The sequence below is a fragment of the Hyaena hyaena genome, unplaced genomic scaffold (assembly GCF_003009895.1).
Source record: "Hyaena hyaena isolate Hyena2069 unplaced genomic scaffold, ASM300989v1 scaffold_180, whole genome shotgun sequence".
In the NCBI taxonomy this organism is placed as follows: Eukaryota; Metazoa; Chordata; class Mammalia; order Carnivora; family Hyaenidae; genus Hyaena; species Hyaena hyaena.
Window position 1 is genome coordinate 2128199 of NW_024080811.1, and position 12157 is coordinate 2140355.

The 12157-nt window shown below is 53.8% G+C and overlaps 1 protein-coding gene across 2 annotated transcripts in view; it reads right to left on the reverse strand.

Moving 5' to 3' along the window:
• The window catches only part of ADCY5 (adenylate cyclase 5), a 144528-nt gene that overhangs the window by 24160 nt on the left and 108211 nt on the right, over positions 1–12157 (reverse strand). For both annotated transcript variants that reach the window (XM_039240625.1, XM_039240624.1), the window contains exons 7-12: positions 11894–12035; positions 9534–9674; positions 5447–5469; positions 4377–4521; positions 3129–3226; positions 108–195 (exon numbers count right to left, since the gene is read on the reverse strand). In XM_039240625.1, the coding sequence (XP_039096556.1) occupies positions 108–195; positions 3129–3226; positions 4377–4521; positions 5447–5469; positions 9534–9674; positions 11894–12035 (637 nt within the window). The remainder of the gene's footprint in view (positions 1–107; positions 196–3128; positions 3227–4376; positions 4522–5446; positions 5470–9533; positions 9675–11893; positions 12036–12157) is intronic.

Here is a 12157-nt window from a genome sequence, read left to right on the forward strand (position 1 = left end):
CATAATGGAGCCCTGACCCTTAGAGTGACTCCTGGGAGGAGCTCCTATCAGTGGGCTGGAAAGGGAGGGAAGAAGGCGGCGGGGGCTCAGGTGCGAGCTAGACTCACCTTCACGCAGGAATAAATCACGGACACAAATACCACCAAGGTCAGCAGCAGGAAACAGGTCAGGTAGAAACTCAACATGAACACGGAGCTGGAAAAAGAGAGGAGGTGGGGGAATTTTGGGGCCCTGAAAGCCTCTGGAAGGAAAGGGAAATTGCTCCATTTCCCCTGAATCCACTGTTAGTCTCTTCTAGCCCCTGACTTGAGGAGAAGGGCTTACACAGCCTTGTGAACTGATTCAGGACCCCTCCATAATGGTCTGGCCTCTGTCTTTGCCACCTCCCCTTTCCTCCCTGTGGGGAGCAGAAGCCTGCGGAGGGGGGCGGGGGGGGAAGGTGGCTAAATGGAGAAGTGAGTGTCACTTGCTCAATATTTTGCCTAATTAAGGACCTATTTTAAAAATCACCTAGTTATTCCCTCCAAGTAGTTACAGTTAGGATTAACTGTGAAGGCTGGAAATGGATTTGATAAACGGCCATCATTTTTAAAAATGCATTTGTCAGCAGCACGACCAGACACTCAGAAACAGCAGTGATGTATCCCTCTGGAGGACAGAGTCCCTAAATCCTGTCCCCTGCCAGGCCCCACACCAAGTCCTACTCAGCTTTGCTCCCCTATTACTTGCCAGTTTAGCAAGAAGATGAAAGGAACCGCCCCCCCCCCCCCCCCCCCCCCCCCCCCCCGGCAGATCACAGGTGATCTTCACCATTGGGCCAGAGTCCTCAGACAAAAGAGCTGCCAGTGGCTTTCCATCTAGAACCTCCAGTTTGGCCCTCCTGNCCCCCCCCCCCCCCCAACCTCGGTTCCAGAGGCAGATCACAGGTGATCTTCACCATTGGGCCAGAGTCCTCAGACAAAAGAGCTGCCAGTGGCTTTCCATCTAGAACCTCCAGTTTGGCCCTCCTGGGGCAGGGGCTGGCCGAGGTACACCCCATCATATCAGGAGACCACAGAAGTCCCTTTTCCCTTTCCGGGAGTGAGAGTGGCCTGAAGATGCCAGGCGTTGTGAGCTGGTTAAAGGCAAGTGAATGACTTGACAAGCAGGTGAATACCTCTAGAGAGCCATTCAAAGGGCATCTCTGTTCCAGGCTCCCACAGAAGCCAGCACTTAGATGCCTTAAACAAATAGAACAAGGATAGAGAACTCTCTTCAGAGGGAAAGAAAGACCTTTAAAGTAGCTTTTTATGCTTCTGTAGAGAGAGGACTGCTAGAGAAAGACTTCCGTCAATGCCTTGGCAACTCGGAGCTGTGGCCAGGGGGAATGAAGCCACTGTCGGCAGAGTAGGGAACGAGGAAAACCCAGCCTACAAGCCATGCTGCAGAAGAAGAAAAGCGGCCCAGAGGCAGGGTTATGCTCCCAAGCTAACTGGACTGGCAGGTGCAATGAGACAGAAAGACTAAGTTGCTTATTTATACCTGTAGCTCCATTTCAATACCAGAAAAATTGGGTCCTGTGGTATAAGGACCCACAGTCCCACCAACCCTGCACCACCTCCGTGTGGGGGACAACAGGCATTAGCTGCACAACCAGAGTGGAACTGGATGCCAGTGTCTGGTAACCTGACAGAGTCACAGCAGGTACAAATGTTAGGGCCATCTCTGCAATAATGTGTCATTAAAAAAGCAAGGCTGTGAGCACGAAGACATGGAGGCATGATGTACCTCCTGATAACATGCACTAAGAAGGATACATCACTTGTGCGGGGTTCTTGTCAAAAATGCATAACCTCAGTCTAATCGTGAGAAAACATCATACAAGCACAAATTGAGACGTTCTGCACATTAATTAGCCAGTACTCATCAAGGGTGTCAAGGCCACAAAAGACTAGGAAAGGCTGAGGGAGTGCCATCACACCGCAGTTACGTACGTGGCCAACATTAGGGAAAACTGGATGAAGGACATACAGAAACTCTCCGTAGCACTTTGGTCACTTTTCTATAAGTCTACAATTATTTCAAATGAAGGGTAGAAGGCGTTGGGATGAGGGACCCCTTCTGGATGAAGCTGGACTTAGGAGACGTAACTGAACACAACCAGTGGGTCCTGGGTAGATCCTGGAGATGAATAAACTAAAAGCAGAAGATGCTGGGAGACAATTTTAGAAATCTGAACATGGACTTGGTGTTACACGACTGCAGAGAACCGCTGCTAATTTTGTCTGGTGTATAAGGCACTGTGGTTAAGAAGGGAAAGTCCTTAAAATAGGTATGTATTGAGGGTTTTTTTTGGGGAGGGGGGAATGTCCTTTTGTCTAAAATTTAAATAATCAGAAAAGAAACAGATAAATTGTAAAGTATCAACAATAGTTATATCTAGGGGATGGGTGCTGCTTATATTAATTACTAAACTTTTCTGTGTGTTTGAAAGGTTGCATAAGAAGTAACAAATATGTGTATAGACATAGGCACACACACACAAAAGTATACACACACACACACAAGCATACATGGTGCGGTTATCTTTCTTGCCTTGGTGTGAGTCCATTGTGACTATATCCCTAACACTTCATTTCCAAAAGCCTACTGGCCACGTCAGAGTGGATCCCTCAGAAGCCACAGGCCTCTGTCAGGGACACGGTCAGCCCTTGGAAGCATTCTGGAATATCTCTTTGAGAAAAGCCATCAGAACCAGAAATCTGTTCTTTGAAATACCCAGAGTCGCGGAGAACCTTTTATCTTTTGAAGATGTACTGATGTACAAGAACGAAAGGCCACAGAGAAGCAAACCTGAGTACTTTGGGTGATTTAGTGGGCAACAGCGGTGTGGGCACAATGGGGCAAGATGAAAAAGTGTCAACAAGGAGTCTCTCGTGCAGCAAGGCAGCGCCCAGAGAGAAGTCTCCCACTCTGGAACGAGCACTCTCTGTCGTGGGGGAGTCAGACTTGTAGCTTCCCGGCCACCGAGGACCCATTTGGAAACTTCTCCCTGTCTAAGCAGGCTTGGTGCAGACCCCCGCCTCTGCTCTCCTACATGACCTCCCCTCCCACCCCTGGGGCCCCGCAGCCAGAGGGATGGTACTTACTGGGGCACAATGGTGATCTGGACAAAGCAGATGAAGAGGAAGACGAGCGAGGCACATGCCACATAGGCACCGAATCGGTCATCCACCTGCTTGGAGTACTGAGAGGGGTGTGCGGGGTGAGCGGGGCGGACACACCTGGCCCCATCTGCTCCAGCCCCGCTCCCCTCGGACACTCCCAAGCCCTGGAGACCTGGAAGGACCAGCACCAGCCCTGGTGCTCAGGAAACCAGTCCAAAGCACCATGAAGTGGTGCCTGTTGGGGAGGACAGTTGAATTGTGTCAAACCGGAAACTTCCTGCAGGCTGGGTCACCATGAGACTGACTCGTCATGATCATGGCTCAAATCACCGAGCGGCATCTACACGTCCTAAGTCTATGGCATCCTCACGCCTGGACGTAGGTATAGGACCTGTGTGGCTGCTACTTCCCAGGTGAGCGAGCTGGGGCTCAGAGAGGACATGAGGCTCACCCGAAACCACAGAGCTCATCTCCCAGGCCCGGCTCCTCCCAACACACCAACAGGCTGGGGGAGCAGAGGCCGTGCTGGCACAGAGTCGGCAGGGAGGCCACTCCGCGACTCCGTTCCATTTACTGCGGGTGAACAGCGCTTGCCTGCCAGGTTTGCCTCACCTGACAATGATGCGTGTTCACACAGGCCGTTTTAACTCAACACGGGGGACACGCTGTGGCGTGGGCAAAGACCCCGGACCAAGGTCTGGCTCTGGCTCTGTCACTACTTCACTGGTGGCCTAGAGCAAGTCGCCCAACCTCTCGGTCACAATTTAAGGAGATGCGACAGAGATCTCGGCTGACTGCCCCCTCCAATTTTCTCCATTGTGCCAGAGGCAGCTGGTAGGTCCATTGGTGATGGTGATGGGCGCAATAAGAGCAACAATAACAGTAATATGAATAGTAATGGGTATTCACGGAACATCTATTTTATGTGTTATATACATACAGACTTATTTAATCCTCACTATGACCCTAGGACGAAGGTATGTTAAATATCCCCATTTTCCAGATAAGGAAACGGAGACCAGAGGAAGTGAAAACTTTTCTCTTCTGACCATGGGAGTCCCCCTAAAGTCTCCATCTCCTGGGTAGAGCAGCATCAGAGCAGAGGAAACGGACGAAAGGAAGGGCTCTTTTCATGGTGATGGAGAGCGGAAGGGAGCCTTCTGTTGCCCTGTCCCCTCCTCCTGGCCCTGGTTCTGCCCGGGGCCCTCCTTCCCACCCACGGTGCTGTACCTTCTTCACTAAGTCAGGCTCCCTGAAGGTCAAGAGGAACTTGCGGACATGCTCAGACCGCAGCCTGTCGATGCTCCTGGCGTCAATGGCACGGCCCAGAAATTCGTCCACTTCATCCTCAGGGTTTGCACTTTCCTGGGCGTTCCTGGGGAGCAAGAGGTGCACACACATGGCAGGCTGGCCACCAGGGGGCGCCGCAAGAGGGCCCACTTGGCCCCATGCTCCCAGGCCCATAAGAAAGGCCCTAATAAGGGGTGCAGAAGCTGGGACTGAGACAGGGAGCCCAAGTTCCCCTGCCTCTTAACTGCACACATGCACAGAAAGCTGCCAGTGTCTGACGCGAGAGCCGAAGGGCCTCGCTGACAATAAGGCTTTTCTGACTCTATTGATATATTACTATGGTATAATGACTTATCATCACAGTTTTCATTGTTTTTCCCCACAGCTAACAGTCTCTGCTCTTTACTCTACAGCGGTACCATCATCCTGAAATAAAGGCCGAGACCGGAGGTAAGACTCTGCCCCAGGGGCTGTGAGCTACCCTGTTGCTTTACCCTGGCACAGGGCCCCCTCTGGGAAGCAGGTGTCGTGATCAGGGTGCCAAACTAAAAGCTCTACTTCTCAAGGTGACGCCTAGTCCTTGAGTGGGGTTTCTGACAGTCCCCAAGAACCAGGAAATGGAAGAGAAAGAGGACATTCCCTCAGGGCACCAGGATGTGGCCAGACCCTGGCGGCCGACGTCCAAGGTCTGCATTTTGCTGAGAGCAGCAGGCGCGTATATGTGTGCGTGCACACAGGCATGTGAAGAATGTGCGTATTTGTAGATGTGACTGCACACATATGTGCATGCGTGTGTCTGTGGGGTGAAGACTGCAGGCAGTGCCAAGCCCAGCACTCCACCCTGGGCCCCTGGGCTGCCCGTCTCATCAGCTGCAGCGGGCTCTGGTCATTCTCAGCCAACGCTGTGTGGGCTCGCTCCCCAAGCAGTGTGGGAAAACTGAGCTATAAGACAAATGTGGGGCTATCCCCCAGGCCAAGAGAGCAGGAATAAGGAAGGGCACATTACTCACTTGTCCTTGGGGTCTTCGAAGCCCTAAAAGAGAAGGGCAGAGAGAGAAGGAAAGGAGTATGAGAAAAGAGAGGACTGAGAACTGTGGCTTCCAAAAGGGACTATGGGAAGGCTGTAGCCCATTTACTCTCTACAGCTCACCAAGAAGTTGATCAGAGAAAGGACTGTCACTCAGGAGTTTGTCCTTCCTTCCCTCAGCGAATACAGCCAGGTTCTTCCTCTGGGGGAGGCTCTGTGCTACATGCTGGGGGCACACTGTGATTTCACGTCACCTACTGGCAAAACTCATGCCTGTCCCCACATCTAATTCCCCGACCCCCCTTTCCCCAGACCCGGGCTTGGTGGGCCCCTCTCAATTCTACCACTTACTCAGACGGAAGAAGAGAAAGCACTAAGTGACCACTGCCCCCAGCCTAGCCTCACTGACCACACAAAACCTGGGAACTCACATGTTTTGAGCCTAAGGAAGTTAAAGTCCAGTTACGTGTAACAGCTTTGCTAGCATCTGAGAACCAGCGTGTTCCGACAAAGCCAGAACTGGGTGGGGTGAGAAACCTGCCTTCCACTGTGACTGCTGCTCACATACACAAGGGAAGGGTGGGTGTGAAGGTCCCTTATTGGTCGCCAAACTCAAAGCCCTATTTATCTATGCAGTCCACAAAGGGACAGATGTGTCTCAGGGTGTGACCAGCTGTGGCAGAATGGAGGGCGGGTTCCCTAAAGTGGGAAAGGGGTGGAATCTGGGAGGTAGGAAGCAGCCCCAGGGCTGTGTCAGGCAAGGCTCGCTTGCCAGGGCAAGGACAGAGTGTGACCTGTGGACTTCTGGGGTCCGGTGTGGCGCACACGACTGGGCAAACACAGAGGACAGTAAATACCAGGTGAACCCAAGTCTAAATGAACACACCACTCTTCATGCACACTGCAGACATCGTTGGAAAATGCAGGGCATTCATGAGCCAGAGCTGCGAGGCGCTGAAGCAGATGTGGGGTCCACACCACACCCTGTGCTCTGTCTCTGTTCGACCCCCGAGGGGAGGGGCCCCGGGGCCTCGCCAGCCTCTAGTGGCACATCCAAGGGCCCATCTGTGGACCATGAGCTCCTCCCAGGACACCTGGCAGTTGTCTGCCCGGACAGGCCAGACCTTCTTCTTGTCCTCTGAGATGCATCGGGCCCTCTGTCCAGGCTGTAAGACCCGGCCCGCTTCACCGTCCCAGCGTCCGGCTGGAGGAGTTGGTGTGAGTCAAGCGGGTGCTCCGCCCGGGAGCAGGCCCAAGCCGGGTGCCTCCCGGAACCCCTCGGAGCACGAGCCTGAGTGGGCAGCACAGGGCCTGGACAGGCCAGCTCTCCGCAGAGTCCGGTGAGGCGCCGGCTCCGAGCTCCACCATGGGGCCGGCAAGGACTGCACCCCAGGACGAGGACAGCCAGGCTGTGGTGTGCGTGTGCTGCTGTCTGAAGCTCAGAAATACCCGACACGTTTTTAACAAACCTGCTTCTGACTCTCCCCTACGCTCCTTCAGTCATTTACTGGGGTTGGCTGGGGACCGGGCGCAGGGGATGCCATGTTGGTATGGAGAGCTCAGCACTGGGTTAGGGTGCTGGCAAGTAAACCACAGCAAATAGTCGTTAAGAACACAGTCCCACAGGCGGGTTCAGGCCTCCCGACCTGCTTACTAGTTCTAGAACAACGGTCCTCAGCCTGGCTTGGAGGACCCTCACGTGGGTTCTGCCATAGCACTTCTGGGGAGGAGCTCACCTCCGGGGGCTCTGCGTGGTGCCCAATTCCTGTCCCTTGGCCCCGAAAGCAGGCGCAAGGTTCAGGTGAGGTGCGCACGCACACCCTGCCAAGCTGCTTGCCTTCCTTGAGTGCTCGGGCTCAGCCTGTTGCCCCCACAGAACGCAGAGCCGCCCCGGTTAGCGAGCAGATGCCCCTGCATGTCTCTTCCAGTCAACGTCCTCATTAGTAAGTACCCTCAGGGACTTCATGACACTTGTGCTTAAGCACACACCTCAGCAGCTCGTCACTTCGTTTAAAAGCTGAGTAAAAGCCAGAACAAGATGTAACGAAATAAGAGCGCTGCCTACAGGTTAGTACCTCTCTTAGTGTCCTCAGACACGGCTTAATCTAATCCCCCTCCCCATCATCGGTGGAAGTCCGGGCAGCAGCTCTTCTATGGAGCATCTTTCCCAAAGGTTTCAGGCAAGTTTAACACCAAAAGTCAGCGATGTGCCTGGCAGCTGCCGGAACCACCCCCTCAGCAGCCTGGACACTGGGACTGGGCAGGCTGGGGGCTGGAAGTGTCCTTCTGCCCAGCCAGGATGAGGGATGGGAGTCTCTTCTCTCAAAGCCTGACGCAGCGGTGTCCCCAACCCTGTTCCTCCACACACCATCCCCCCCCCCCCGTGCTGGCGAGGCGGCTGACGCCACGGAGGAGCCCTGCGGCCGGTCTCCCCCGAGATGGCCCTTTCCCCAGGTGCAGCCCTTCCGCTAGTGCTTCCAAGGCTCCTGGGCCTAACTATGCATTAAGCTTATGCTCCGACTGTCTCCTTTGGGACTCTGAAATAACTAAAGACTCTGCTTACACTAAATACCTCCAAAGGAAAAAGATTTCCAACTATTTTAAAGAGAGAAAGCCCACCAGTCACCTTTCCTGCCTGGTTGTGGCTCTTCTTCCTCTCCTCGCCCCCTACTCTTCTGCTCAGCTCTGTCCTCTCCCTCCTGTCTTCCCGCTCCCTGCTCCTCTTCTCTCCCACATGGATGAGAGCCTCCCTCTTTGCACCCTGCTCGCAGTGGTCCCCCTCTCCACTCACACGGTCTCTGGACTCAGTCACGTGGATAAAGAGTCCACAGGAGATTAAAGGGCTAGGGTGAGAACAGAGAGGGTCTACCAACTGCTCTTTGCTTTGGGGAGGGCCCCCCAGGGAGACGGAATGTGACCAGTGGCCTGGGCAACACCGGCCAGGCCTGTGGAAGTCCAAGTTCAAATCCTTGGGGGAAGGCTGGGTCCCTCCCACTCTGTTCCCTCATAACCTTCGTGTCCTGCAAGTTGCTTCTTTACTGTCAAAAGTTAAAAGAGAAGTCATGACTCAATTCATTTTTTGATCTTATACCTTTTCCTTGAACCTCTGTCATCTGTTATTTGCCATTTAGCAAGCAGCAGAGTGGCTGGGTCCCCAAACTGTCCCTGGCTCAGTCAGCTGGCTTCTCATGGAGTTTATCTCTAGTCCCTGCTGCTATAGCTAAAACCTACAGGTCTAACCTACAGACCCCAAATTGGGGATCCTAGTATCAGCGTGCCCCACCTTATTCCCGTGCCCTGGCGCGCGCGCTGTCTCTCACACCACACACACACACACACACACACACACACACACACACGGCCTCTGCACCCTCCTGCCTCACTCATCCCTCTCCCACTGTGGGCAACTCCCACCTGGGAACCAGGCTGCCCGTGAGCTGAGGAGTATGCTTGGACGCAGAAGCCAAGCTCTTTGATAAAAAGAAGGAAAACACTGCTGCCAGACCCTGATTTCCGTCATCCCTCTCTCTCTTCCTCCCACCCTCTGAATTCTTTGTCATCACTGACAGAAACCGGGCAGCGCACCCTGAATTAGCCTGAATTAGCCTGTATGTTTAGGGACAGTATGGGGGGTGTCTGTCCCTCAAGGCAGGCAGGGTCCCATGTGCCCCCCCACCGTGGCTTCTGCTCACCCAGCCTGTGTGCCCCACTGGGGACCTGCAGTGAGCAGCGGCACTTCTCAGCACAGCGGGTGGAGAGGACCACCATCTCTCCCGAGAAGTACTGAGCTGGTCTCTGAGCAACTGCTAAAGGATGTGTTTCAGCTGCCCAGGAAGGGTGCCCGATACATTGGTGCCCACCAGACTGGGGCTGCTGGAGGCTCCAGCTGGACTCAGGGGCTGCTTCCAGCCTGTGGGACTCATGGAGGGAGTCCGGGGCCCAAAGTCAGGAGCAATGGCTCCTAGTCCTAAGTGGTCTCTGCGGCTCTCCAGGCAACACAAGGCACCCGGCCTCAGCCTCACACTCAAGGAAGGCCCCGCCCTGGAGAGTACTGCCCTCCTGCTACTCACCATCCGCTTCATCTCCTTGGACACTTGGTTGCCCCCTAGGTGGTTGTAGAAGGGACGCTCAGCCCCCCAGTGGGGCGGGTTGTGCCCAATGGAGTTGGTTCTCTGGCGATTCATCTTGGCGATCATGGCTTTTTCTTCTTTCTGGGAGAGCAAAACAGATACATCAGTCTATGGGTAGAGCCTAATAGGTGAGCCCGAGGCAGGAGTTTCTCATTGCTCCCAGGTGCCTGGCCAGGTAGGCCCCTCTCTTCTGTGCGTAGCCTGGAGCCTGGACATCTGCCCACATCCGAGAGCTCACTGGAGAAAGCATCTTAAATCCCTCCATTCCCCAACCCAGCCCTGGATGGCCTAGGTCGGAGGCTGTTCTTGTGAGAAAGCAGAGAGGCCTTTCCAACTGCCATTGGCATAGACTTCTCAGGGGTGGGCAGAGCCTGGGTCTGAGAAGCCCAGGGTGAAGGACGGAGAGGAAACCCAGGATTCTAATCTCCACTCAGCTCATCCAAAACAGCCATGTTCTCCCAGAGGGTGCAGTAGGACAGGCCCTGCTGCCCAGAAGGCAGCTTCTAAAGGTTTGGGTCACTAGAGCTTGAGACACAGAGGCCAACATACATTGTACAAATACACAAGTTGGGCCTCAGCTGGCTCCCCAGCGCCAACCATGATCTCTGTCCATCCATCCTATGGGTTCAAGGTGCAGGGCTGGAGAGGCCCTGGGGAGACCTGAGGCAGTCTTCCCATCAACTCCCTCTCTGAGCCTGGGAAGGGAGCCTGTCAGCAGGGACACAGGGGAGGGGACACAGCCTGCTTCAGCTGACCATTGCTCTGGATGCGGGCGGGGTGTCACCCTCTGTCTCCATTTCATCCTTCCTAGACTGCTTGTCAAGAAGCTGGAAGAGCACACTCATAGACCCCAGGGTAGAAGGTGAGAGCCCTCCACCTACATGGGACAGAAAGGTGGGGCTGAAGACCTCATCAACCCAGCAGGGGGAAGGGTGTGGGAGGAGGGCCTGGAGTTCACTTGAACTGTAGCTAAACATTAGCAAGCAAATGTTCAAAAATGTGTTAAATAAACCATCAAGCTCTCCCCAGAGTGTCTAAATCCTCCTATCCGTCTTCATGGTCTGTGGGGGGCCAGACACAGCTCCCTGGAAGGGGCCTGCAGCCAGAAGCTGTCTCCAGGGCCGCGCTTTTGCGGCAGATGAGGTGCCAGTGATGTCCCTGTCAGGGTGGACACCTGTCCCAAGGAGCCCTGCCTCCCTTTAAAAATCTACCTCTGCTGTCACCCAAGGCTTTCTCTGGTTTGACGCAGGGTTCAAACTCATGAACAATGAGATCATGACCTGAGCTAAAGTTGGACACTCAACCAACCGAGCCATTCAGGTGCCCCTAATGTCTTTTTTTTTTTAATGTTGATTTATTTTTTTGAGAGGGAGAGCGTGTGTGTGAGCAGTGGAGGGGCAGAGAGAGCAAGCAAAATCCTAAACAGTCTGCACACTATTAGCGCAGAGCCTGAGGTGGGGCTCTATCCCACGACTCATGAGATCATGACCTGAGCCAAAATCAAGAGTCAGACACTTGAGTGACTGAGCCACCCAGGCACCCCTAGTCTAACTTCTTAAGAAAGAAAAAGGGAAGATTTCTCTATCAAAGGCTCTGACCAACAGGTCAATCCAATGGAAAGATTTATCAGTAAAAGGCATTTTAATCTAGGGAGAAATAGAAAATGTTCTCCTCGTTCACTTTAAAAATTAAGAACGTGGAACATGACACTATTAAAAATGGAACACTGAAGTCTGCTAATAATTCAGTTTTATATTTGGGCAAGTGTGGGTTGGGACAAAGCAAGCGGGAATTAAGGGGCTAGAAGGTGAAAAAGGGAAAAATGGAGGTCCTCTCGAGAAATGAAGGTACGTAGGGACAAGGAGAGACCTATCGAGACGGAGAGATAGAGAAGGAATTAATCCATCTGGTTCATACAACAGACAAGGCAGAGATGAAACCAACGGCTGGAGATACAATAGGTGGTGGACAGACCTCCAGGGTTTTCATTTCCATGCCCTGGCCTGCTGCTGCATAGCTGCTAACTGATTTGAGGCCCGTTGCATTTTTGCAACAGAAGCAAAATGAAAACATTCCCTCTTTGCTGTCAGCGGTTGCAAGGCCTCTGTAACTCTCATGTCCTTCCTGAGATGCAGGAACCACGACTGCATGAGGAATTCACGACTTGACTCAAGGGAAGAGTGAGAAGAGAAGGAAGCGGCTGCCAAGGAACATTCCTCCCAGAAGAAGAAGGCTGGCAACCCCGGGGGTCCTCCCCCACCCGCTGGGCCCGCCCAGCCCACCCGGCCCCTCAGCCGGACCCGCTTCTGGGTGCAGCGCAGAATGAGGAAGGTCTCAATGCTGTGCTCCTTGAGGTAGGCGTTGCGCTCGCCCCCACAGCCTGGCTCCACCTCGTAGTCGCCATTCAGGTAGTTGAGCGTGGCCTTGGTGATGTGGATGCGCCTGCAGGCAGGGAGGGACGCAGGGAGAGGAAGGCAGAAAACATGACTTCTGAACTCCAGACCCCATGCAGAACCACACGGAGCCTGACTTGGTCCCAGTTCAGACCCCAGGGCCCGAACCCT